Raw genomic sequence first — 26,571 nt, 5'->3', positions numbered from 1 at the left:
TGTAAAACTGTAACTGTAGAACAATTGCATAATTTTTGTATAACATTTTTATCTTGTTATATGTGTTAAAGGTTTCATCCTGGAATGGAATTTCTCACATTTATGTGTGTTTCCATTTTCAATACATTCCAATGAATACATATTCGTTTCAATGGCATTTACAAAATCACCTCTGACATTTATATTAAACAAGTAAGATTATTTTTGTGCACGAGTGTGTTAGCCGATGCGTAGCAAAGTATTTCAGGAAGAACACTTGAAAAAAATCTTGTAGGACTAACTAATGAAAAATTTCTTTGTAATCTAAGATCATAATATCTTTTAAGGTGTGGTAATACAAGTATTATAATGGGATTGAGATACGAAACTCTCGGATCCGTAACTTTTGGATCCGGATCCGTTTTGCCATCCCTAGTTTATAGTACCAGACCGACCAGTCACTCGCAAGTCTTTAGTTACGCAAGTCTTTAGTTAGCTAATTAGTGAACAGTAAATAAGATTAACACAAAAGGAAATAAACTACTAACAATATCTAATTTTTACCTTATATTTGAATATAAACCAATATTCACTATATTTTACACTATAAACTATAGTATTTCCAATAATCAATATCAATTTTTCTTCTTATGCTGTTCTATTTTCTTCTTTGTTTCTCAGGGAATATGGTGTGGGATTATAGTAGTAACAATTAGTTTCAATAACAACTCTTCACAAGCATACCTTTACTAGCGATTTAAACTACCGTCGAATGCGTTTAAAAGTATTTTCTCGACGCCAGGATAAAGTTTGGTCAATCGCGGAGATCTCGCAATGCGACGTCTGATGGCACTACTGCGGTTTGCTTAATGGAAATTGCCATTTTTGACAATTGTAAGTACATGTTCAATTCCATATTTTCATTTAAATAACTAAATATATATTTACATATATTACACTTTTTTTAGTACATATGAATCCGTTCCGTGATCATAAGCACTGACATGAGCTACAGTGAGGACTTTGGAAGTGAAAATGAGAATAGAAGGGACAAGATAAGTCTTTAATGAAAGAAGAAGTGTGTTTGTGGACCTTCGGACAAAGAACTAAGAAAGCTACTAATGAGGTGTTTTGTGTGGAGTGTAGCATTGTGATGCAGTAACCTGGGGACTAAGAAACAGTGGCGTAGTAAGGGGTGGGCGAAATGGGCGACCGCCGGGGGCCTCGCTTCCCACGGGGTGGACGAGAAAAATAAAATAAATAGAAGTAAGAAAAAAAGAAAAGGCTAATTTGTGTGGGCAATAAAATTAAAATATTATGCTTTTATCTGGTTTTAAATTCTAGTTAAACGTTATAATTTGAATGAATACGTCAAATCAGGGGCGTAACATATAGACAGGTGGACCTTAAACTTAAGAAGGCACCTAAAAAGTAAACATTATCGTTGTATTTCTCATGTGAAACATTTATGCAAAATTTCACGATAACTTCCTTGGACATTTTACCCATTGAATATTTTCTTGAATAAAAAGCACTTTGTCTTGTATTTTCTTCTTTCTCTTGACCTTACACTCCCGATTTTAATAAGTTCACAACCGTCACGAAACAAGTGTGAGGCATTTAAATGCTCGCGTTGTTTCCTTCCTTCCTACTAAACAAGTCTACAGATTTGCATCAATGGTTATAAATAAAAAAAAAATCTCAATGTTGCAGACTACAGACCTCTGGAGCGAGACTCTCTCCCCACACAATCCATTCATTATATGCAAGGAGGAAATCGAAATTCTTGCACAATCTGAAAAATCGTCAATGTCATTTTCGTAGTATGACAATAAAAATAATACATTGTCATAACTACATTTGAAAATGGTTAGGCTAAGTCCAAAGTTCCACATTTGTGCAATATTTATAATAATTTAGTCATATGATTACTCAAAATTTATTCATATAATGCAATTAAATGTCTGAAATTATTATTTAAACTAATTTTATTAAATATGATGTTTAAAAAAGCCAATTTGTATATAATGACAAAATTATCAAATTGTGCAATATGTTGAATTCATATTCATAACAGTTGAAGGGCCAGGGGGAAAAACGATGAATGTTCATTCGAGACGATTTGCCAGGAAATGAAAAACAAAGTATTTCTTTCCATAAGTACGTTAATATATGCCAAAATAATAATGCGTTTTTCAGGCACTTCTCATCGTTTCCCAACCAAGGCCGTTCTCATTCTTATAGTACAGCTACTGAACTATCAGATGGCGCTGCGATCTCAAAATGGGCGAAAAATCGACATTCATCGTTTTTCCCCCTGGCCCTTCAGTTATTTTTGACTGACAAAATGAAAAACAAATATTTTAAATCATATGTGTTCTTTCAGACAAGAAAGATATGATACATTCAAATTTATAATTAAATTTATTGAAATTATGTACATTTGCATTGGCATCAAGGTTTATATACAAAGGTCAACTCTTTAAAATTGTTCAATGTATAATATGATGTCATACTTGGTATTTTGTATCAACATTAAAAAAATGGTAATTGTAATCATTAGATAAGTATATTGTGATAAAGATAGTAAAATAGCTGTAACAGAGCAAATATGTACATTTACTACACAAACATTCAAGCTGTTAAGCACTTATGGACAAAAATATAAAACAAAAACAATTGAAGATAACTCATACTAAAAAATCTGGCTTGAACTAGTTGCTCTAATACTAGTTGTCTGTGACTTTGAAATGGATCTCAGGATGGAAAAAAGATAAGTACAGATTTAGCAATATGGAATGGTGATATATTTCTACAATAATTGTTGCTTTTAAAGCATTAAACTGGGCAATGTTATAATAACTTGGATGTTTAAGTTATATTGAAGCCTTTTATGACTCGAATGAACTTTGAATATGATATAATCTGATAAAGATTCGAAAGTTGTGGAATGACACTGATATGTATAATGGATGCCATGTTGAATTGGAAGCAGTGAATAGGTATCTGTTTTCATCTTCCTTAAGGGGCAGGCTTGTAAATGTTACAGTTCCTCAAATGAGTGCTTTGAGGAAGGTCGCATAGAGTGACACTTATATGTTCTACGTTTGGAGGTGATTTGATCAGATGATGAATTTCGAAAACTGAAGCTCAGAATTGTAGATACAAAGACTTGCTTTATCCTGGAAGGAGATAACAAAGATATATTTTTTTTATGTATAGCATTGATATCTTATAAATGTTCTTGTAAACATATGCATAATATGATGCTATTGTAATTTTTGTTGTTTCTAGTTTTTATTTTTATCAATATAATAATTATAAAGTTATCAGTATATGTAAATTTAAATTTCCTTTTCAACATAGCACCATAGCTACCTATTGTGCTGATACTGAGTTTGAATTATACTGTCAAAGTCGTTATAGTAGGTTTCTATATCTTCACATTGTAAATATTTCATAGTTCGAGGGAAGGGCATGGGCCCCATGGCCCCTCCCCTGAATACGGGTCTGTCGTAAAGCATCAGATTTCAGCTCCCGGAAAACAGAGAATGATACTTTTAGGGTGAGTGAAATTATTAAATATCATTTTCGACAGTAATTTTATTATCATTATTTAAATATGATAAATTGCTGACGTATCCGTGAAGATTTTGTATAGATTCACATTGAGATTTCAGCCTCCCCGATGGCACAGTGGTAGCGTCGTCGACTTGTAATCAAGGGATCCCGGGTTCGATACGCGGTGATGTTCGGATCCAACTTTAAACTGTAGGTCCAGTCCCGATTAGCCTTACTGTGCATAAAGTGGACTTAAAACATCATGAAAAACTAAATATGCTGACCAAGGCAGTAATTAATTTTATTAAAAGCATAAACTAAACGTAACGTTTCAACCTTCTAGCAAGGTCTTCTTCAGACTCTGTATCAAGTACAAAAGTAATTAACAAGATACAAAAACAGGGCATTATATGTACACAAACATTACTCCCTCCAGACTATTTAGAAAGTTGTTTGGAACTTTCTAGCAGGTGACTTTCACTTTCCAACTTTACTTTCACCTAAAAGGCTAAACACAATTACTTCCATATAATTAGAATGTGGTTGGACTTTTAATCTCACGCTCTTTTCCCTTCATTTTTCTTCCTTCTCCTCTCCTCTTTCTCTCTTGTCCTTTCCACTCTTTCTAACATCTTCTTCCATTCTTTGTTTAACTTCAATCCCCCATTCCAGTTCATTGTGTCTTCTTCACCTTTCTTCTCTATTTCCTTGGCTTCCTTCCATTTTCTCACTAGCATTCTCTTCTCCCTTCCTATCTGCTTAGCCTCATCCCACTCTATGTCATGTCCTGTTTCTCTCGTGTGTTTAAATATTGCATTTCTTTCTCTCTTAAGTCGTACATCATCCCTATGTTGTTTCAACCTGTCTTTCAGCCTCTTTTTCGTTTCTCCTATGTACACACTCTGACATTCTTTACATTTCACTTCGTAGATAATGTAGAGTGGGATGAGGCTAAGCAGATAGGAAGGGAGAAGAGAATGCTAGTGAGAAAATGGAAGGAAGCCAAGGAAATAGAGAAGAAAGGTGAAGAAGACACAATGAACTGGAATGGGGGATTGAAGTTAAACAAAGAATGGAAGAAGATGTTAGAAAGAGTGGAAAGGACAAGAGAGAAAGAGGAGAGGAGAAGGAAGAAAAATGAAGGGAAAAGAGCGTGAGATTAAAAGTCCAACCACATTCTATATGGAAGTAATTGTGTTTAGCCTTTTAGGTGAAAGTAAAGTTGGAAAGTGAAAGTCACCTGCTAGAAAGTTCCAAACAACTTTCTAAATAGTCTGGAGGGAGTAATGCTTGTGTATATATAATGCCCTGTTTTTGTATCTTGTTACTTTTGTACTTGATACAGAGTATGAAGAAGACCTTGCTAGAAGGTTGAAACGTTACGTTTAGTTTATGCTTTTAATAAAATAAATTACTGCCTTGGTCAGCATATTTAGTTTTTCATAATCATGGAAACAAGGCTTAATGGTGTTATAATTAAAACATCAAATCAATCAATCAATCGCATTGAGATTTCAAATTGAAAGAACTGATGGGGACCTTGCATACTGATCTCGCCCAGGGCCTCGCGATATGTTGCTACGCCTTTGCTAAGAAGTAGTGAACAAGAGCAACTAGAAACTTTAGAAATGTGTCTCTGGCGAATAATGGAGCTAGTGAAATGGACAGACCACGTAAGAAATAAATCCGCGTTGGAATGAGTTGGTGAAAGAAGAGTATTGCTGGAAGAGATCAAGAAAAGGAAAATACATTGGTTGGGACACTGGCTTCAAAATATTCACCGAAAGGGGATTCGGGAAAGTGGGATTCGGCGAAACCGGAGAAAATTATTAGTTTTTGGTGTTCTAGACAGGGTAGTCAGTGCAAAAATACCAAGGAAGGTTTGAACAATCCAGATAAATTTTGTAATTTATCTGCCAAGGCGAATACAGCCGAGATAACTCCCGTTTTGAAACAGAGTAAGGTCTTCAAGTGAATGGTCTTTGTGAAGGGAATGGATTGATTGATTTGTTGTTTTAAGTCCACTTTATGCACAATAAGGCTAATCGGGACTGGACCTACAGTTTAAAGTGGGATCCGAACCAATGTGTGCCTCCACCGGGTATCGAACCCGGGACCACTTGATTCCAAGGCAACAGCGTTTCCACTGCGCTATAGGGGAGACACGAGAGATAGAAAAAGAAGCAGGTGAAAAGTGAGAGAATGTGATAGAAAGGGAAAGGGAGTAAGAGATAAATACGATAACCACAGAGAGGTAGAGAGAATTCATAAAAGAGAGGCGATGAGAATAACAAAGAGAAAGAGACGGTCAAAATGGGAACGACAAAGAGAGTGAAATAATGAGAATGACAAAGAAGGCACAAAGAGAACTTAGAAGGCAGAAAGAGAGAGCAAGGCAAAAGAGACAAAGAAGATGAAGAAGTCAAAACAAATTATTTGTTGTTTTAAGTCCACTTTATGCACAGTAATGCTAATTGGGACTGTACCTACAGTTTAAAGTGGGATCCGAACCACCATGTGCCTCCACCGTGTATCGAACCCGGAACCCCTTGATTACAAGGCGACGACGCTACCACTGCGCCATCGAGGAGACCGTCAAGGGGATGGAGAAAGTTGGACCAGCGATTGAGTACCTTTGGGAAAAGTTTCCAACAATAACAGATGCGAAATTGAAAAAGAAAGCATCTTCATTGGCCCTCAGATACGTTACGTAAATTAACGATTGATGCCAACTTCGAGTGCACGGTCGGCGATGTTGAGAAGAACGCATGGGAAAGTGTGAGCTGTTTGCAAGTGACGGAGCTACTGTAAGGCTTCCATGACATGGGTTGTAACATAGCACTGAATGTACATGTTCTCCGCAGCAATTTGGATTCTTTTCCCACGTGATTTTCTCACCCGGACCGGATTTGAAATTATTTAGAAGTCCTAGACCTTGACTCCCGCCTCGAAAGCCAGGAAACAGCGACGATGGGACTCGATGCTCGATGTGATCCCACCCAATGAAAACTGCTTGGCAGGTCTTGGTTACTTATGACTAGGAAACGGAACTTTATGTGCTAAAAATCTCGGATACAGTAGAGCGTCGATTATCGGAACGTCGGTCAACCGAACGACCGCTTAACCGAACTGTGTACTCGCCTGCACCTGTTACTCTCCCACCCTACCGTCCATCATCCCCCTCACTCCCAAACCAAGTTTCCCACAGTAGTCGCCGCACTGAGCCACCGCTGGCGGAACGTTGCTTCTAATGGGGCCTTCATAAGGCGCTGCTGACCAAAATAAAGGATTTTTTTAAACGTTAATTTTGTGTACTGTGTGTATTGTTCATGCAAAATGCGTATGTAATATGTACATATTTTTGTTTAATAAACTGTACCACATACTATATATTCCTACTAAAGTTGCCTTTGTACGTTACTTTGTAATATTTAAAGAGATGCCTGTTTTTATGAATAAATTTACTGTACAGTACTTCTTTTTGGCAAATAAACATGTACAGTTCGATTATCCGAACAAACCAGTTTTCCGAACACCCATGTCCCCCAATTACTTCGGATAATCGACGCTCTACTGTATATTTATTTTTTTATGTGTCGTAAATCTTGAAAATATGTGGTAAAAACAGGAAAATATGTGACAAAAATAAATCCATTTGGTAACAAAAACAAAATATTACATGCATTTTAAACACCTGAAATCAGTTTCTAAATGCTTACCTCTTAGTGAGCTATTTCTTGGAAGAGTTGCAGTGGATCACCATAGTTTAATACAAATTCTTCATCGTAAATCTGTGACGATTATCTCTAAAAAGAATCTTATATTGTGAGAAAGATCGCCCCACATCACAAGAAACAATTCTTGCATATTTGAAGCACGAAATGTCACTAAGGCTGGAGTTTTCCAAAGCTTCCTTTCCTCTACTTCAGCTTTCAAAACACGTGCAATTTGGCACAAAGTTTGAAAACCTTGTTTTTTCCCAAAAATGTCTGTACATTTAGAGATTAGCACTTGTGCGTTAGATCCAGTGGGGGTAAATATTTCCCCCCAATAGGACAGTAGGCGAGGCGCCAGAAGTCAGCCAGCGAGCTTGCTCAAAGACAAAACAAACCTGACACTCTCGATATGAAAGAGGAGGGGAGAATAAACATTTTTCCTTCGTGGATTTCGAGGTAGCTGAAGTCAATGAGCGATTTTATGTATTTAGAATGAAAATTTGCAAAATATGTGTTTCTATGTAAAATAAAATTTGCTGTGTTGACATATAAGGCTATGATCAGAATTTTGGTAAAAACGAGGATCTCTATCTTATCGAAAAAAACACATTTATTTACCTAAAGTTCCGTTCCCTACTTATGACATTGTATTGAAAGCAAAAAGCTTGGGAACTTGTCCAGTGTGTTAGATCTTCTGTGAAAAAGCCACGTGGAACAATCGACTAGTGAAACATTCCTCTTTGTTTTTACGCATTTCTATTTAGTCCTAATCGCTTTTGCAGTTTCCGTTCGTAAGGCGAAGACTTTTCGTGGTGACTTATTGTGGTGGTGATTACTTCCACACATGCTTCTCTACTTCAATCTGGTTGTATAGATATTTCATTATGAAGTCCAAATTGCATGGTAACTAATTTCCTGTTATTCCTTCTGTGCTTATTCCGCTGTTATTCTTTGACATTTGTTCTTTCGTTATTATCGCTCGCATTTATTCCGTTCGATCTTTCATTCCACATTTCGAAGGCGACGATATATACGAATAATATTAGTCAGTTCCGCTCAAAAAATACTCGCAATTCCAGCTAAGAACCTGATGACATCTGGCGAGAGATTTCGGAACTACTGTTGCTGGCAATGCGGGTATCACTTATCACTAGAGCCCGGATGTTCAAGCACTGAAAAGTATTAAAAATGGCAGGCAAAAAGGCAACTAAAAATTGAAAAAAGGCAATGTATGTCGAAAAAAAGGCAATCAAGTTTCAGAAAGAGGCAATGAAAATTGAAGAAGAGGCATTAAAAATTGAAGAGACGGAAACTTAAATTCTTCTTAAATCTTTAAAAATGTATCTACAATAATTTGAATAACAAGGGTTATTGAAAAACGAAATCAAATAGAAGAAGAGAAATATAATTTAAAAAAATTCCTTGTCGTAATGACAAAAGATGCATAAAAAAGGCAAAAATGTTTGAAGAAGGCAGCGTAAGGTGAAATAGGCAAAAAAGGCAACATAAAGTATTGTTCAAAATGTTAAGAACCTTCGGATCGGTGTACTTTTGTGTTCAATTTTTGCCTACGAAACGAATAGGCATTTTGCCTAAAATCCGGGCTCTATTTATCACACTCACATTGAAGACACTTCGTGTTCTGACGTCATTGCTGTATGCCTTCGTGGTTAGGTTAGGCGCTTCATGGAGGAGATAAGCCTAACAGCAAAACTATTTGAAATGTAATTTTTAGCGTTTTAGATTCGGAAAGCAAGTTATGCCAAAATTAGACATTTAGAGTTGCGCAAGTTTCAAATGTCCACCTTTATTTGCTACTGCTAACTTACTTTACACACAGAAATTACTTGTTTTTTTCTTGTAATACAATGTTTTATCTCAAGACAATATGGTAAACACGACAATAGTGATTTTTCCCCTCCATAATTCAAGCGAATGATTTTGAATATACAGTTTTAACAATGTTATGAGTTTGCTTTGCATTTAATTAGATTGTTTTGTAAATTAGCATTTTAAAATTACATCCATGCATTTAAATAGAAATAATATTCATGTCTTAATAATATCTGCATTCCCACCCGATTCCGGGACATTAGTGCGTTCCGAAGAAACTTTTGTGGACGCCCGGACAAATGATACCATTCCGGGACTGTCTCGGAAAATCCAGGACTTATAACAACCCTACTCACGTGTAAATGGAGAAGACACAGATAACGACACAGGAATTAATCCTATGATTAATTCATTGATGGTCAACAGTGTTGTAATTCGTGAATGAACGTGTTATACGAATTCTGGTCTATGTAAAATAAAGCAACTTTCCAAACACTGATTCCTAGAGACTATTGGGTCATCATCTCTATAAACATCGGGAGGGTTCGAACAGATCTGTCGACTACCCCTGGAAATTGACATTGATCGTATAATAAATTTAAAAAAAAAAACAGAATTCAAAATATTAGACTGTTTTTATATGAGAAGGCACACAATAAACACCATGGCTAAAATTTCCTCCTAACTTTTAACGATTTTTTTTAACGAAGTATGTAAAAGTTAATGATGAAATAGAATAAATATACATTTCCGTACACCAACTGTGTAAAATGTAAACATAGAAAAAACAACAGTTGTACTGGATATTTACTCATTTCGTGTATCTAGTAGAAATCTCCCCAAGTATACAATAACAATAAATAATTCAATTGTTGATTTAAGTCCACATTATGCACAAAATGCCTAATCGGGACTGGACTAGGGATAGCCAGATCCGGATCCTAAGGATTCGGATCCAAAAATTTTTCGGATCCGGAATTTTCAAAACCTTTGGGATCCGGATCCGGATCCGGATCCGTTTTGAAATCCCACATGCGCTTCTTTGGAAAGTAAGAATGTGCTTATACCATATTGTTACCTGCTAATACACATATATGTATAATATACATACACATATATATGGTGTGTGTGCGCGCGTGCGCGATTTGTAATTAATTAATACACTTACAAGGGAGGTCTAAGTCTCTCCCTCCGATTTCCATGAAACTTGGCAGGTGTATAGAGCACCCCCCCTCCTCAAATGTCAAGATGAGGAGAAATTGAAGTGGGGATCTGACCCCGAAACCACGTAAATATGGCATAGGAAGAAACAGGGGGCATAGGGCCTCTCTATACACCTGTCAAATTTCATGGGAATCGGAGGGGGACACAGGGGTCAGATGATCCCCACTTCAATTTCTCCTCATCTTGACATTTGAGGCGGGTTTTGCCCCCTAGAACAGTTTCTTAGCCGAAACAAAAAAACACGTATTTCTTCCTTTGGGCCCCTCTATGCACCTCCCACGTTTCATGGAAATCGGAGGGGAACACAGGGGTCAGATTCCCACTTCAATTTGTCCTCATCTTGACATTTGAGGGGAGGTTGCCCCCTAGAACAGATTTTTAGCCGAAACAAAAAAAACACGTAGTTCTTCATTTGGGCCCGTTTATACACACACCTGGAAAGTTTCATGGAAATCGGAGGGGGACACAGGTGTCAGATCCCCACTTCAATTTGTCCTCATCTTGACAAATGAGTGGGTTTTGCCCTGTAAAACTGTTTTTTAGCTGAAACAAAAAAACACGTATTTCTTCCATTGGGCCCCACTATACACCTGCCAAGTTTCATGGAAATCGGAGGGGTACACATAGGTCAAATGCCCACTTCAATTTGTCCTCATCATGACATTTGAGGTTTTTTTAACCCTAAAACCGTTTTTTTAGCTGAAACAAAAACGTATTTCTTCCTTTGGGCCCGACTATATTTACGCCTGCCAAGTTTCGTGGAAATCGGAGGGGGACACTTAGATAACCCCCCTTGTTAGTCTTACACGTTGTAATTATATAACACTGCATATATTATAATGTTTTATTTTAATTTGTAAAGCTGTAACTGTAGAACAATTGTATAATTTTTGTATAACATTTCTATCTTCTTATGTGTGTTAAAGGTTTCATCCTGGAATGGAATGTCTCACATTTATGTGTGTTTTCATTTCCAATACATTCGAATTAATACATATTCGTTTCAATGGCATTTACAAAATCACCTCTGACATTTTATGTTAAACAAGTAAGATTATTTTTGTGCACGAGTGTGTTAGCCGATGCGTAGCAAAGTATTTTAGGAACAACACTTGAAAAAAATTCTTGTAGGACTAACTAATGAAAAATTTCTTTGTGATCGAAGATCATAATACCTTTTAAGGTGTGGTAATATTATAATGGGATTAAGATAGTTCCGGATCCAGATCCGTAACTTTTGGATCCGGATCCGAATGAATCCGGATTTTTCGGATCCGGATCCGTTTGGCCATCCCTAGACTGGACCTACACATGGATGTCCGCAGGATTTTTTTCCAGAGAAGGGGAAAGAAAGATTTTTTTTCCGGGGGGCGGCAAATTTCCCCCCCTAGTGATGTCCCCTCAAAAGACACTACTTCAGTCTGATATCTTCATGTTCCTTCAACACCCTTATAATAATGAACATAAATTACTGTGGCTGAAATGAAATTATGTTTGAAAAATATAATTTTTAGATGGATTGGATTGATTTGGTGTTTTAAGTCCACTTTATGCATAGTAAGGCTAATTGGGACTGGACCTACAGTTTAAAGTGGGATCCGAATCACTATGTGCCTCCACCGGGTATCGAACCCGGAACCCCTTGATTACAAGGCAACGACGCTGCCACTGCGCCATCGGGAAGGCAATTTTTAGATGGAGAATCATTTTCCAGGGAGCGGGGCGTGACCCCCTTCCGGACGTCCATGGGCCTACAGTTTAAAGTGGGATCCGAACTACTGTGCCTTGTGCCTCTAGCCATCCACCAGGTATCGAACACAGGACCCTTTGATTACAAGGAGACGACGTTGCCACTACGCCATACGGGAGGCTCAATAAAAATAATAACTAACTAACTCTCTAGCCTTCTTAAACCAGAAGGTTTATGGTTGCAGCAACACAAGCATGTCCCTATTCTGTGCAAGATCGATCTAATCTTTTCCATCCTTATCGATTTCCTTTAGGTCCATATCAACTTTATCCCCCCATCTTTGTCTTGATTTTATAATAATAATCATAAGCATAATAATAATAATAATTATTAATTAAGTTTTATAAATTGTCTGACCCCCTACAAAAATTTCGGTCGACGCCCCCTAGAGGCCTAGAAATAAGGACTCTGATACTTACCAATGGCCATGCAGATTGCGGGCGGCATCGTGGGGCCCTCGATGGCCACCGTCCCCAGGGCCACGTAAGCCACGAAAAGGCTGGCGGTGTGCGACATCAGGTTCTTCCCGTGGAGGTTCCTGAGTTCCGGGAGCAGGGCGTGCACAAGGAAGGTCCCTAGCAGGAAGAAGGAACCAAAGATGAAAAGAACCGAGTACACCTTGTAGTGCAGAACCTCGGGGTCCGGGAAGCAGATGATGGCGTTTAGGTCTTCGGAGCCCTGGGCCAGCCAGACCTGGTCCACGCAGTAATCGTCCGCGGTGATGTAGCGCGCGTACGTGGACACTTTGAGTTGCCCGCCGGCCAAGATGTGGAACCCAGTGCTCTGATTGGACGTAGGGTTCAGAAGGTACTTTTTACGTTCTCCACATTTCGGGAACCCGTGTAGCGTGAATATGCTCCGGGCGTCCGGCGCCATGACGCTGGATAGGTTCCACGCATGACCACCAGGCGGCGTCTGGCACTTCCAGTTGCTACCGTTGATGTTTTTACTATCCATGCAACACTTTCTCATGCACGGTTTTATCTTGCAAGGGCACAGAAGCGCCGTGTGGATCTTGTACTTGTGTTCAGTAAGGTCTAAACAGAACGTCGACGGTGGGAAGGCGTACTGCGGGTCTTCGCGGACGCGAATCGTCCCGTTGTCGTACAGCCTGAAGTCCTCACGCCCCAGTTCCTCGATCACCACGAGCTGCTCCGCGTACGCAGTGTTGCAAGGTACGTTCCCGTAGCGAACCTTAACCGCGCTGCCGTTGAACGCGTTCGGGGTCCAAACCTCGGCCCTCTTGCCCACCACGCACTTGCCTTTCGTGTTGAGAACCATCCCACGCTCGCAGCACTTGTTGACTATCACCTCGGCCCACCCGCCGCAACCTGCGAGCGCCAGAACGGCCAGCGCGAGGAAAAACGGCATTTTTGTTACACCTCACTTGCCAACCCAGAGCGAGTACACCCGCACCGATCTCAACTTCATGACTGACTGACTCGGTAAAACCAACGATAAGAACCATGTAAATGACGGTGCGGTTTAATCACATGGCACGGTACACTAGCGCCAAACGCACTGGGCGGCCTCAGAAAAGAGTGGGAGGAGTTGGTGCGGGTCCAGTATTGCATGACGACACCACAATTGAAATGTTGAAGGAGGGGGGGGGGGGGGAATTGAACTGCATGTTTGAGGAAAGAAGGAAAAGCCAGCAATAAACAGGCTCTTTGATGGGAAACAGTGAGTGATAACTTCATGAGGGCCATTAAACTAATCTGTGAACTACGCCCCATTTAGGCTGGGTATCTCTACAAGACACGCGACATTACTCGAAATAAAGCGATATTCAGATCGATAGAAAATAAGGTTTTTAAACGTCATTGTTTAGCGTCCTTGAACCTGTATTTTCAAATGGATCTGTTGTGTGAAATGCAATTAATTCAATGTGCAATAGAGTGTTACACTTAACTTCCCCATGTGCTTAGGGTCTTCCTTATCGCACAACGCTAGGATAACGCTTGCCCCTTCTGACGTCACCGGGAAATGCTTTTATTGTTAGGTTAAAGGCCAGCTAGGTTTAGTTCTCTCGGCATAAATAATACATTTCCAGTGTACTTATGCTAAGAAAACCAAACCTAACAACGTCGTCTGACGTCAGAATGCCAGGTTATCCTAGCGCTGTGCAATAAGGGTAGGGTTACCAGATCGCTGTAAGGGAAATGTAGGACATGTTGTCCCAAAATGTAGGACATTAAGTCAAAATGTAGGACACAAAACATTCTCAATAAATAATACATATTTCTATAAAACACGTTAGGAAGTAGTTGAAAAGTGACACTTTTCAGTTTTTTTAAAAAATAATAGGGACCAATACCAAACATTTTACAGAGTTTATGAAAAATAATTCTCTCGTGAGTCTGTTGTGCTGATGGTAATGAAAGTACTGTCTCAGCATTTGAATTATGACCTGTAATGGCAAACAAATATTCAGCACTTACTGTAATTTAAAATGGTTTCATCTTGGGTAGTTTTTAGTTCAATAACAGGGTGTCTACCAAAATAATACATCCAGAAATCTTGACTTTTTCTGGACTTTTCTACATTCTACTTAGGTAAAGTTGGAAATTAGTAATTAAGAAAATAAATATTTATTTAATGAAAATCCCTGCCAAAGGAACAGTTAAGATGAAAACTGAAGCTGAATTTAAGAAGAGAATTAGATCTGCTATTTCGTATTAATGCATCCTGAACTGTGTTTGGCAGACAAGCGAGGCTTTGGCGTCTGGACTCACAGCCAGTATAATCTTATGTGGGGTTTGTGTCGGTAGTCCCTATATGTTTATGACTATCCATTCATCCATCTTATGTTACCATCATTCATCCTCATCTTCGCGATTAGCCAATAGGACAGAAAAAAGTGAAGTAAAATAAACTAAATCAACCAATCAATAGCAAAAATTCTTGACCACAAGAATAATGTATTGCCTCTTTAGTGACCTCTTGACCTACTTGTTGATTTTTTACTTTTTCTTGACTTCCATGACTTTCTTGACTGGCAGACACCCTGAATAACTTTGTTCTCTATACCCCTGCTTTACAATCAAATTATATTGAATATTGAATAAGAATGGGCAACACCTTGTTTCATCAGTATAAACCCTAAGGCAAGAAATTCTGCTCAGGCATTGCACAGTGACGTTATCAGAAAGTGGTCCCAAGACTTTGTTCATTAATTACTTCCGTTTTCCCGTTTGTTTAATAGCAGGAAAAACTTTATTCTTTTTGTGCAATGACTGAATCAAAATAAATTTCACTATTGAGTTTGGAAGCGCAGTCCATAGACTTGTAATTTGCATGACTTTTTTCTGTTACGTATTTTCCTAATTAATATTATGTGACGCTCAAAATGTAGGACATTTATGATATTTTTCAAATTCCTCCCGGACGCCTGACATAAGGCTAAAATGTAGGACATGTCCGGGAAAATCCGGACGTCTGGTAACCCTAAATAAGGGAGACCCTGCTTTGGCCATATGGACTTCCCTATAGGAAACATATGTCCAATAGCACGTCACTTTACAGAGCAGGCGCAAACTGAAAACTAGGATCACATTCTTATTAAACTTCATAATCAGAAGCTTGTCGGGACTGGACCTACAGTAGGATCCGAACCACTCAACAATATGCCTCCACCAGAGACTAGGGATGGCCAGATGGCTGGTTGGTTCCGGACCCTAAGGATCTGGATCCTAAAATTTTTCGGATCCGGAATTTTCAGATCCGGATCCAAAACTTTCGGATCCGGATCCGTTTTGCCATCCCACATGCGCTTCTTTGGAAAGTAAGAATGTATATAACATATTGTTACCTGCTGATATATATATATATATATATATATATATAATATACATATATACACACATATATATAGTGTGTGTGCGCGCGTACGCGATTTGTAATTAATTAATACACTTACAAGGGAGGTCTAAGTCTCCCCCTCCGATTTCCATGAAACTTGGCAGGTGTATGGAGGGGCCCAAAGGAAGAAATACGTGTCTTTGTGTTTCAGCTAAAAAAAAAGTGTTTTAGGGGGCAAGATCCCCCTCAAAGGTCAAGATGAAGACAAATTGACGCGGGGATCTGACCTCTATGTGCCACTCCGATTTCCATGAAATTTGGCAGGTGTATGGAGGGGCCCAAAGGAAGAAATACGTGTCTTTGTGTTTCAGCTAAAAAAAAAGTGTTTTAGGGGGCAAGATCCCCCTCAAAGGTCAAGATGAAGACAAATTGACGCGGGGATCTGACCTCTATGTGCCACTCCGATTTCCATGAAATTTGGCAGGTGTATGGAGGGGCCCAAAGGAAGAAATACGTGTCTTTGTGTTTCAGCTAAAAAAAAAAGTGTTTTAGGGGGCAAGATCCCCCTCAAAGGTCAAGATGAAGACAAATTGACGCGGGGATCTGACCTCTATGTGCCACTCCGATTTCCATGAAATTTGGCAGGTGTATGGAGGGGCCCAAAGGAAGAAGTACGTGTTTTTGTGTTTCAGCTAAAAAACGGTTTTAGGGGAACCCCCCCCTCAAATATCAAGATGAGGAGAAATTGAAGTGTGGATCCGACCCCGAAACCACGTAAATATGGCATAGGAAGAAGCAGGGGGCATAGGGCCTCTCTATACACCTGCCAAATTTCATTATTTTTGTACCTGTTTGTGCATGTGCATGAAATTCTAGAAATATAACATCGTGTGACTTAGTGTAATTCTCTGTATGGAACATCTTGAAACCCGCCATTTTGAATTCAACTTCAAAATTTTAAATGGACACCATAGCTTGTGACGCCTCAATAAAATAGGAAATTTTCTCACGAGTTCAATGGTATCCTTATTATTGCTCTAGCACCAACCGAGACGAAGTTATTAACGTTTCTTTGTTGTTGTTGTCACCCCAAAATAAAGCTGGTCATGAACCCAAGACCACTCACGTTTAAGTAGGTTCAATGTGTTGACGACCACCCCATCCCTATTCTTGCAAAACTTTGCTTAGAAAAGTGTCTGCGGTAATGCTGGCAAATGCGTCAACGATTTGTTGCTTAAGATGTTGTACCTCCCGAATTTTCACTGAATACACGATGGCCTTGACATGTTGCGGAGTGAGGTCTGGGGAACGGGGTGGTCACTCCACAGCGTGCCACTTATGCACGCTCAAAATCAGCAGAATGGACGTGCAACTAAAAGGCCGGTTTCCTGGGCTACACGACGAGCGCTTCGTTTCGGTCTCTTGCAGAAACAGCCAACAGTGCTGTGGATGTTGTTGCTTCATCCGTCGAGGTGCGTGGCCTGCATGATTTGGGTTTGTCATCCACAGACTCGGTTTTCCGAAATTTGGCAAGCACCTTACCGAAAGGTACCAAACAGTGGCGTGGCGTGGGATTTTTAAAAGTGTTACCGGTTATCAGTAGGACATTTAAGGGAGGAGCCGTAAAACTTAGGCGCCTCCCCTCCTCATGCCCCCCCCCCCCTCCAATGTCTTCCAAGTAGTTCATATAATATTAATCTGGTACGTCTGCAATTCAATACTAGATTTTGGTAAAGTTATTAATCAGGGAAAAAAAATGTTGACATAAGGACTGAAGTGAAATCGCAAACATTGGTTGTTGACACAATAAACATTAGCCTAATAAAGAAATACGTAATTTGATACTTACAGAAACATCGAAGGCTACTTATAGAGCAGATCAATCCCACGACTCTTCTTTGAAAATAGTTCTATGGTGCTGGGGTCCCGGATTCGAATCCTGGCTTGGGCATGATCGTTTGTGATGTCTATTCATCAATTTCATCACATCATCACTCATCCCCATCTTCGAAAATTAGCCGAAAGTGGTACAAGCGAAGTAAAATAAATCAAATCAAAAAAGTTCTGTGATGCTGTCATAAAATGAAGTTTTTCATTTGAATTTGAATATTTGGTGCGTCATGATGCTGAAGTTTTCCATGTTATCCACACCTGAATTCCACATGTTTTTTTTTTTTACCCGAAAATAGAGTACATGGCCAACAAAACAGTTTCGACAACTGCACACATCCCCATAACCACGGATAGTCGTTATACCACGAAACATTGAAATGTCGGTCATATCCAGCAGACAACTTGGTTTTTAAATCGTTCAAAATAGGCGTTGGCCTTCTTTTCGTCACAATTTCGCTTTTTTTTCTGCAAAAGAACGCGAACCGATAGATTGCTTCAAAATATCTTCTATTGCACAACACACTGTTCAGATAGGATGAAGCCGCCACCTCGGAACTCGGAGCAAGCTCCATTCCGCTTGTTAATTAATTGACAATGCCCGAAAACAAGACAAAGACGAAAGACACCACTCACAAAACTCGCACTGCACAGTTGTTTACTTTTGTAACACGTGAAGCACCCCATCTTCTTTGCTCCCTTCCCTCTCAGCATCGGCGCTTCCCCAATAGCCAATATTTCCTTCGGAATCTTACACTGCAAGAAGTCCAGTTCTACGACTGTTGCCATCTTAGTTCTTTTGAAACCAGATTTGCCCAAATGGCGAAACTTTTCGTTTCAAATAAGACGTATGTAGGGTAGATGTAGTCTTCATCTGTTTCCTAACTTATCCCACTCCCATGTTTGGCTAAATCCACTGAAATATCATTTTGGACACCACTAATAATTCGTATATTTTACGTCCCTTGCTACCTTTAAGGTTTTCGCTTTATAGGACAATCGTGACGATGAGGATGCATGGTGAATTATTGAAATAAAATTATTATTTCTTTGTGTATGTAATTATTAATTTTTATAATTATGTAAGTAAAATAATAACAACAAACATTGAAATAACCATTTCTTGCTGAGGATTCGAACCTGCGACACCTGAATCTTCAGAGCGTGCTAAGATAACAATCTGGAAATTATGCTTGTAAGTAATGTTTTCACCCAAAAACAGTTCTACCACCTCAAAAACATTGCTTCAATCCGAAATTATCGCATTCCTGCGACAACGTATGTCAATCTCAATCGGCCCTTTCAACAATTATCACAAATTCCTGTAACCGAAATAATATTATATGTGTGAAATATAGAATTTTAGGTTGACATTTTTAGAAGAACAGCGGACCCCTTGACCATACCCATCCCTCTCCTCTCCTTCTCGCCCATGATGTCGAAGAAGGACAAAGAGGACTTTCGTAATCGCTGATATTTAGAGTAAATACAAAATATCACTTGGTAGTTTGCTTCTCCCCCAGTGTGATTTGATTTTTTAAAATATTGATTTGGTGATTTAAGTCCACTCATGCAAAGTAATGCTAATCGGGACAGTTTAAAGTGGGATCCGAACCACTTGTGCCTTCACCGGGTATCGAACCCGGGATCCCTTGATTACAAGGCGGCGACGCTACCACTGCGCCATCGTTCCCCAGTGTGACTGGACACCTTCAGAGTAAGATAGACCCGATTAGGCGACTTAGCTTTTATCTGTCAATTGAATATGGCAACACTGATCTGTATCCGGTAGGGATCACCGGCGGCTAAACAGGCATGGGAATAACCCGCCTCCTCCTCCCGCGGTCAGTCTTTGCCGCAACGCGAAGTCTTCCTTGCGGTGGCTCAGGGCCCTTTCCTCATGTTGCCTGTGGAGGGTACCGGATCAGTCCTCCTCTTCGCTTTTGCCGGTGTCAGAAAAAATGTCAGTCTGCAATTTTTACTTTACGACAATATTACTAGTTTATGTACGTAATAATATTTTAAGACAGGTTCTTCAATTCTTTATATTTTGGTGTTACCTGTGGTAACAGCGGCTACATGCACGCCACGCCTCTGGTACAAAGGTAGATAGGGACCACGAGACATTCTTTGTGCTTCGAACACAACCAGTGGCGCAACCACAGGGGGGGGGGTATTGGCCCCCTAACCTTCGATGGAAGTCAATTCTAGGGGGGGCAAGGCGGACAAACGTTGACGGGCAAGGGCATCAGCAGGGTGGCACATAGGAGCAATTGCCCCATTTCAAATTTTATGCAAATAAAAATACCTTTCGTAAAATTTTCTTGCTCGCTTCGCTCGCAATCCCCTCTCGTCAAGTTCAGAGGCGGGAGTCGGCCATGGGCGCCGAATTATCTTAGTGAAAAAAAGTTGTGAAAGAGATAATGCTTTGGCGCCCCGTGATATTATTTGCGCCCTACTAGGGGCAAATGGGGGGGCAAACATTGACGGCCAAGGGCACCTGCAGGAAGGGCACAGAGGAGCAATTGCCCCCCTCGATTTCAAACTTTATTCTAATAAAAATACTTTTCGTAATTTTTTTTGCTCGCTTCCCTCGCAATGTCTGCTTTTCTCAGTCTCAACTTCAGAACCGTAGCTAGGGGGCGGCAGGAGTCGATCTAAAGTTAATCATTATTAAAATTCAAATCGTTTGTTCCAAACAAATGCTTTATCACCGACTTGTACCCCCTTTTTGAGTAATTTATGAGGATAATCACGTCTTTGATACTACTACAACTACTACTACTACCACTAGCAATAATAATAATAATGTTATTATTATTATTTGTACGTTTATTCTGGTACTTGCCCCCCATCCAGACAAAAAATCATGGTTGCGCCTCTGAACACAACGCCAGATGCCAGTTTGCATTGAGGAAGTTAACGTGCTTAGCTTTGTAGTGAAAAATGAGCTCTGCATACTCTGCTTATCATTGATACGTATGTGAATACAAAGAATTTTTCGAATGTGTAGATATGTGTGTGTGAATTTGTGTGCATCAGTGCGTGTGTGTAAGGGAGTGTGAGTGAATGGGTGAGAGTGAGAGGTAGGGAGAGTTGAGTGCTTGTTATATGCATATGTGCACCCGAGGTCCTCGATATGTGTAAATCTAGTCTAGGAATGTTCTTTTCGTATCCAAAGTATGTGCGAGAAATATCAGAATGATGTCCAGATTAGGTAAAAGGAATGAAATAGTAGAAATAACTCACATCGACGAGGCTAATTACAATGAAAATTATCGATCTAGAAAACAACGTATTACATACGATGTACCCCAATGATCCATTTTAGGACCCTTACATTTTAAAATTTACTTCAATTACCTTCCACAAAACTGAAAAGATGCAAATGCAACTCTCTTTGCTGACGATACAACTGTTCTTGTAGCTTTAGGTCCACTTTATGCACAGAAAGGTTAATCGGGACTGGGCCTAAAGTTTAAACTGGGATGCGAACCACTGTGCCATGTACGTCACGGACGCTTCTGGGTTGTAATGATTTAATTGAAAGTCAATGGTGTCGTTACAACCCAGAAGTGTCCGTGACTGTACCTCCACCGGGCGTATATTTGACATTTTTTTTTAGCTGAAACACAAAAACACGTATTTCTTCCTTTGGGCCCCTCTATACACCTGCCAAGTTTCATGGAAATCGGAGGGGGACACTTAGATAACCTCCCTTGTAAGTGTATTAATTACAAATCGCGCACGCGCGCACACACACACACTATATAGTTTGATTTGCTTTATTTTACTTCGCCTTTTGTGCCACTTTTGGCTAATTTGCGAAGATGGGGATGAGAGATGATATGATGAAATTGATGAATAAACACTCACAAACATCCATGTCCAGGCCAGGATTCGAACCCGGGACCCCTAGCGTCATAGTGCAATGTACTAACCACTCCGCCACAGGGGCCGGCACACTCTATATATATACAGGGCGTTTCAGAGCGACCCAGACACTACCTTTTTCTCGAGAACGGGAGATCGTATCAAGTTGAAACAAAAAAATGCACCAATAAGTTGGGCCCAAATAATCCGTAGAAAGTATTTGCAACAGCCCGAAAACCACCCTTTGTGGTTTCAGTGGAGAGCACATGCCCCGTTCGTGCGATTTTTCAAATGAAAAGGGTATGTTTGGAATGCAGATTCGGAAAGGCGGGGAAAAAATACGATTGTCATATGAAACATTGTTGTCTGTACCACCTACCGTTTTCCGTGTAGAAAATGGTTTTGCAAAAGAAGGAAGGTGAGCCAAATCGAGTATACCGAGCTTAACAATTAAGATATATGCAGCACCATAACAGTTTCGGAAAGTGCAGGACACAAGCTTTCCAACGATATGCCACATGATGACTGCGGGACTAAAAAAAGATGAAACAATACCTCGTTTTAAAGGTCACAGAAAACATGAAAAGGATGAGAACATGATTTTGTAATCCACTGACCGGTTTCAAAATGGCGACCAAAACAATTCCGACCCCTAAAGTTGGTGTTCCAAAGTGAGGAATTACGTACGTAAATAGCAAAACACAAACACTGGACAGAGTACATAAGATCCTGTACAAACAATTATGGTAATGGGTCCGCTCTTGAAACACCGTACTACTGTAAGTTTTGTTTGAGCTGCAACTTTGACCGCCCTTCACACTTTCTCCAGGCTTAGGACTGGCAACGAATGTTTTACTGTCACGCACAATAAGGAATTCGTTGGCGTGTTTAACGGCTGCTTCGCCAACGAAAAAGGTCCTTTTCTCACAATTAATTACCAAACCATTGTTTGACAAGAGTAATAGGCCTAACTGAAATGATGATAAGAAAAACGAAAGAGTAATCAGAAACCAATGAACAACGAAAACGAGAAGAATAGGTAAAGCACCCAGTGTGATGCACATTTACCAACTTACAGTAGATGTTCGAAATGTCTTTCCTAGGTCTCAATGCATTTTTGCACATGGACACTGAAATCATTCTGTGCTGCAATAACATCTGCCTCACTAATCTGCCTGCATGCAGCAACTATGCGCTCGATCATGTCGTCCCTTGTTGTAGGGCGATTTTGTTAAACGATTTCTTTCAGTTGTCCCCATAGGTAATAATCTAAACATGTTAAGTCTGGTGACCTAGGAGGCCAGGGCACAGGCCCACATCTACCTACCCAGCGACCACGAAACATTGCATTCACCAGATTCCTCGCTGTCAGCACAAAATGTGCTGGGCAGCCATCTTGTTGTAGCCACATGTGTGTTCTGATGTGTAAGGGGACGTCTTCGAGAAGACTGGGCAATTGTTCTTGAAGAAATGTGCGGTACACAACACCCGTAAGTCTCGCCTGCTTGGGGATTCGGCTGTCATCCATCCTGATTACGTGTCCAGCCCACTCTAGCCTTTTAGATCTTATAGGTGGGTTTCATGTGACGTCAGGATTCACACCGCTGCCATGTTGTTTGTCGTCTGCAAGGAAATACCCACCACGTAGCGTTCGTTACACCTGCGCCAACTGCACGTTTGTGTAAAATGTCGGTAACATTGGATAAAAATAATGACAATGTCGTGCCATCTGGAAATAGCGGTAATTTTTCATATGTTCAAACTCTTTGCGCAGTCGACAGAAAAAGATATGGAGAAAAAGTGAAGTTTTGCTGTGTAGATCCATATGAACTGGATAATGACGAAATGAAAAGGGGTCTATCTATATCTTTGGCCAACTGCAGTCCACGTGTGTTTATATCGTTGACCCAGATACCTGAAATCAATTTGTTTTCGTATTTATTAGTGGTTAGGATTCTGATTGAAACATTTACAACCAGTAAAGATTAACTGTAAATTCCAAGGCTCCGCTATTATAGTCTCTATTTATTTTTAAGGTTTGTTGAAGCGCTGTAATTTCAAATATTGAGGTGCTCGAAAACAGTAATTTCGCTTCTTGCTTTAACAATTTGGGATATACCGGCCTCTGTGGCAGAGTAGCTAACATAGCGCGCTACGATGCCAGGGCTCCAGGGTTCGATTCCAAGCCTCAGCATGGGTGTTCTTTGTGAGTTTCGCTTTATCAGTTTCAACTCAGCCTCGTCTTTACGATTAGCCAAAACAGGCATAAAACCGAAGTAAAATAAACTAAATCAATCAATCAATTTGAGATACTTTGCTAGCAGTGTTATTTTTTTCTTATGGTACGCAAAGCCTACTACCGGCACCTTTTCTCATGGATAGAATAACAATTAATAACAGTTTGTGTTAACGAACGAAATACCTATCATACATAATCAAGTACAAACGTACAATTATCAAGATGAATTAAACTTTGAAGATTATCATTTTTATCGTCAAATTATCGGAAGTGTCAGCACCATTCTACAAGAAAACAGGGAAACACTACTTGCAAGTATGATTAAACACACCAGTTCGATCCATTTGTACTAAAAGTCACAGAGAAAGATGGCATATGAACTTACCTGAGAGGAAATGTTCACTGCATCGTCTCATACCCTTAGGTATGTGGGATCTTTTGGGAATGTAGCTCACTAATCATCATTCATCCTTGATGGTAAAGCACTCTCTGCTCGTGGTGAGCTTGATGGTAAGGCGCTAGAGGTACTAAATTTACACACTTGAATGGCAACACATGACACTTGAGTTTCACACACCTAAAGATTGGATCAGCATGGGTAATGTAAGGATATACCTGTCTCTGTACTGCAACTGAAGATCTGCCGTGAGAGGTTATGCCTGTGACTGTACGTAGAGTCTGACTTGCGACTAGCGTTAACACGCTCTCCCTAGAACCTCCTCCTCTCTCTCTATTCAATCGTAACTTGCTCCTCAATAACTGAATTAGAACTGACTCCGAACTCTATGCCCCCCAGACATTTATTGCAATTCAATTTAATAAACAAATGCACAGTCAGGCCTGTAGCCTCTTCCTGGATTTCGTCTGTTTACAGCTGATGACCAGGAAGAGCTTCAGTGCTGTCTGACACTGCATTCCTGTGATGTTTCTGAATATTTCCTGATTGGAAAACGATGGTTGAATGACTGGAAGTTGGAGTTCGTTCTCCATAATAATTAAAAGATACTACGGATCGTTACGATGTCCCTCTCCGGAAAAGAATTCCCTTTTGAATTCGTCTTTATGTCTGATTCAATCTTATAGGGATACCGTTTATTATAAAAATAAGAAACGAAAACAAAATAAAATACCCAAAACATGAAAATAATAAAGTAAAAACCATGAACCAATCCAAAGTGAATATCCTATAAACCCACTGACCCACAAGAACATATAACACAATGCATTATTTCTGCTGAATAAGTGAGTGGATCAGCGTGAAATAACATAACGCATGCATTTGTTGATGTAGAGACCTGACGTCACATGGCGTCGGCCGTCAAAACACACTCATTCACGTCAGAGCGTGACCAGCCTCTTGCGACACAAGACGTATTTGTCTACACGAGACAGTCATTGCACCGTTTGAAGTTAAGAGACTCGAAATTACATAATAAATTTGCGTTAACATTAAATTATAGATACTAATAGCCTTCCTTAACCGTAAATAATGTGGAGCACTGAATAAGAAATAAATCGAAGCATTTGTATAAATACATAATTCGTTGCACCTGTGTTGCTAGTAATTTTTGGTTACTAGGGTCAACACGTATGCCGAATATTGCGAACTGAGTTTATCCCACATAAATATAATCGTAGCATGTATCACTATAGTTTTCCTGTATTATTATTATCGATGGATCACCGTCTTTATTTTTATATTAACAATATATACTTACTTATTCAACTCTGTCCTTTGATATGAAATATGTACACACTCATATATAACATATGAATTAATAATTCACGAAAAATAATATTTAAGCATCGCAATTGTTACACCTTTTGTCCATGCATATCAATGTTGTCTTTATTCTTCTATTAAAATTGTTCGTTGATAATTCCATAAACATGCATTGAACACACGCTGAGAGTGAAAAGTCCAACATCGTTGACCTCGATGTCGTTCACCTAAAGTACGATGAACAAATGAATCGTAACATTGTCCATTTAGGATAATCATCCTTTATTCCAGACACGATGTTCAGCTCAGATTGACTATACTTTGTGGAATTTTACTGTACCTGAGAGTACAGTACCACTACGTTCTGCCACACTGTACTTGTGTGGAATGTACTGATGAAAGTCGGACAACCCAGATTGTACATTTCCTTCTGTCTGTCACTGAATGAACATCTTCCCTGTAGAGTTCTGCTGTCTGCGTTTCTCGTACTTGCACTTTGGGAAGGGATAATTTGGGGAAGTTCAAACTTAAGGGTACAAAAGTGATTTCTTCTGGCAATGAGAATTGTTCTGCACTGGAATATTGATGAATACATTTTTGCTGCTGAGTGTATCATGTAACGACCAATGGAATGTGTGGTCGTATGTGTCCTCGGAATGGGAGAACTATGTTCCTGGAGGAATAATCACTATGTGTACTGCTTGTTTTTTTTAGACGAACTTCGTGGGGTGGACCAATGATTTTACCCCTTTGATGAAAAACTAGAACATTTGGTGTGAAAACTTCTTGTACTGCTAACACTTCGTTGGGCGATTCTTCTTTTGAGGCTTTGTGAAGAAGAATAGACGTACGTTCGTAGAGTTGTACATGACATGGAAGTGTGTCAAGTAATATGTATATTAGGAGTGTAGCATGACACTTTAATGGAGGAATCATGTAGTTTACCCTCTGGAACATGTCGTTGTTTGTAAAACATTTTACT

General features: G+C 39.6%; 1 protein-coding gene across 1 annotated transcript in view; it reads right to left on the bottom strand.

The window, feature by feature from the left end:
- The window catches only part of LOC146002529 (G-protein coupled receptor Mth2-like), a 119,598-nt gene extending 106,110 nt beyond the window's left edge, over nt 1-13,488 (bottom strand). Inside the window, exon 1 of the mRNA XM_083140443.1 lies at nt 12,483-13,488. Within this exon, the coding sequence (XP_082996569.1) occupies nt 12,483-13,434 (952 nt within the window). The 5' untranslated portion in view covers nt 13,435-13,488. The remainder of the gene's footprint in view (nt 1-12,482) is intronic.
- Nucleotides 13,489-26,571: the final 13,083 nt, after the last annotated feature.

Source organism: Lepisma saccharinum, chromosome 18, assembly GCF_977018435.1.
Source record: "Lepisma saccharinum chromosome 18, izLepSacc3.1, whole genome shotgun sequence".
NCBI classification, from domain to species: domain Eukaryota; kingdom Metazoa; phylum Arthropoda; class Insecta; order Zygentoma; family Lepismatidae; genus Lepisma; species Lepisma saccharinum.
This window is presented reverse-complemented; position numbering and strand designations above follow the sequence as displayed.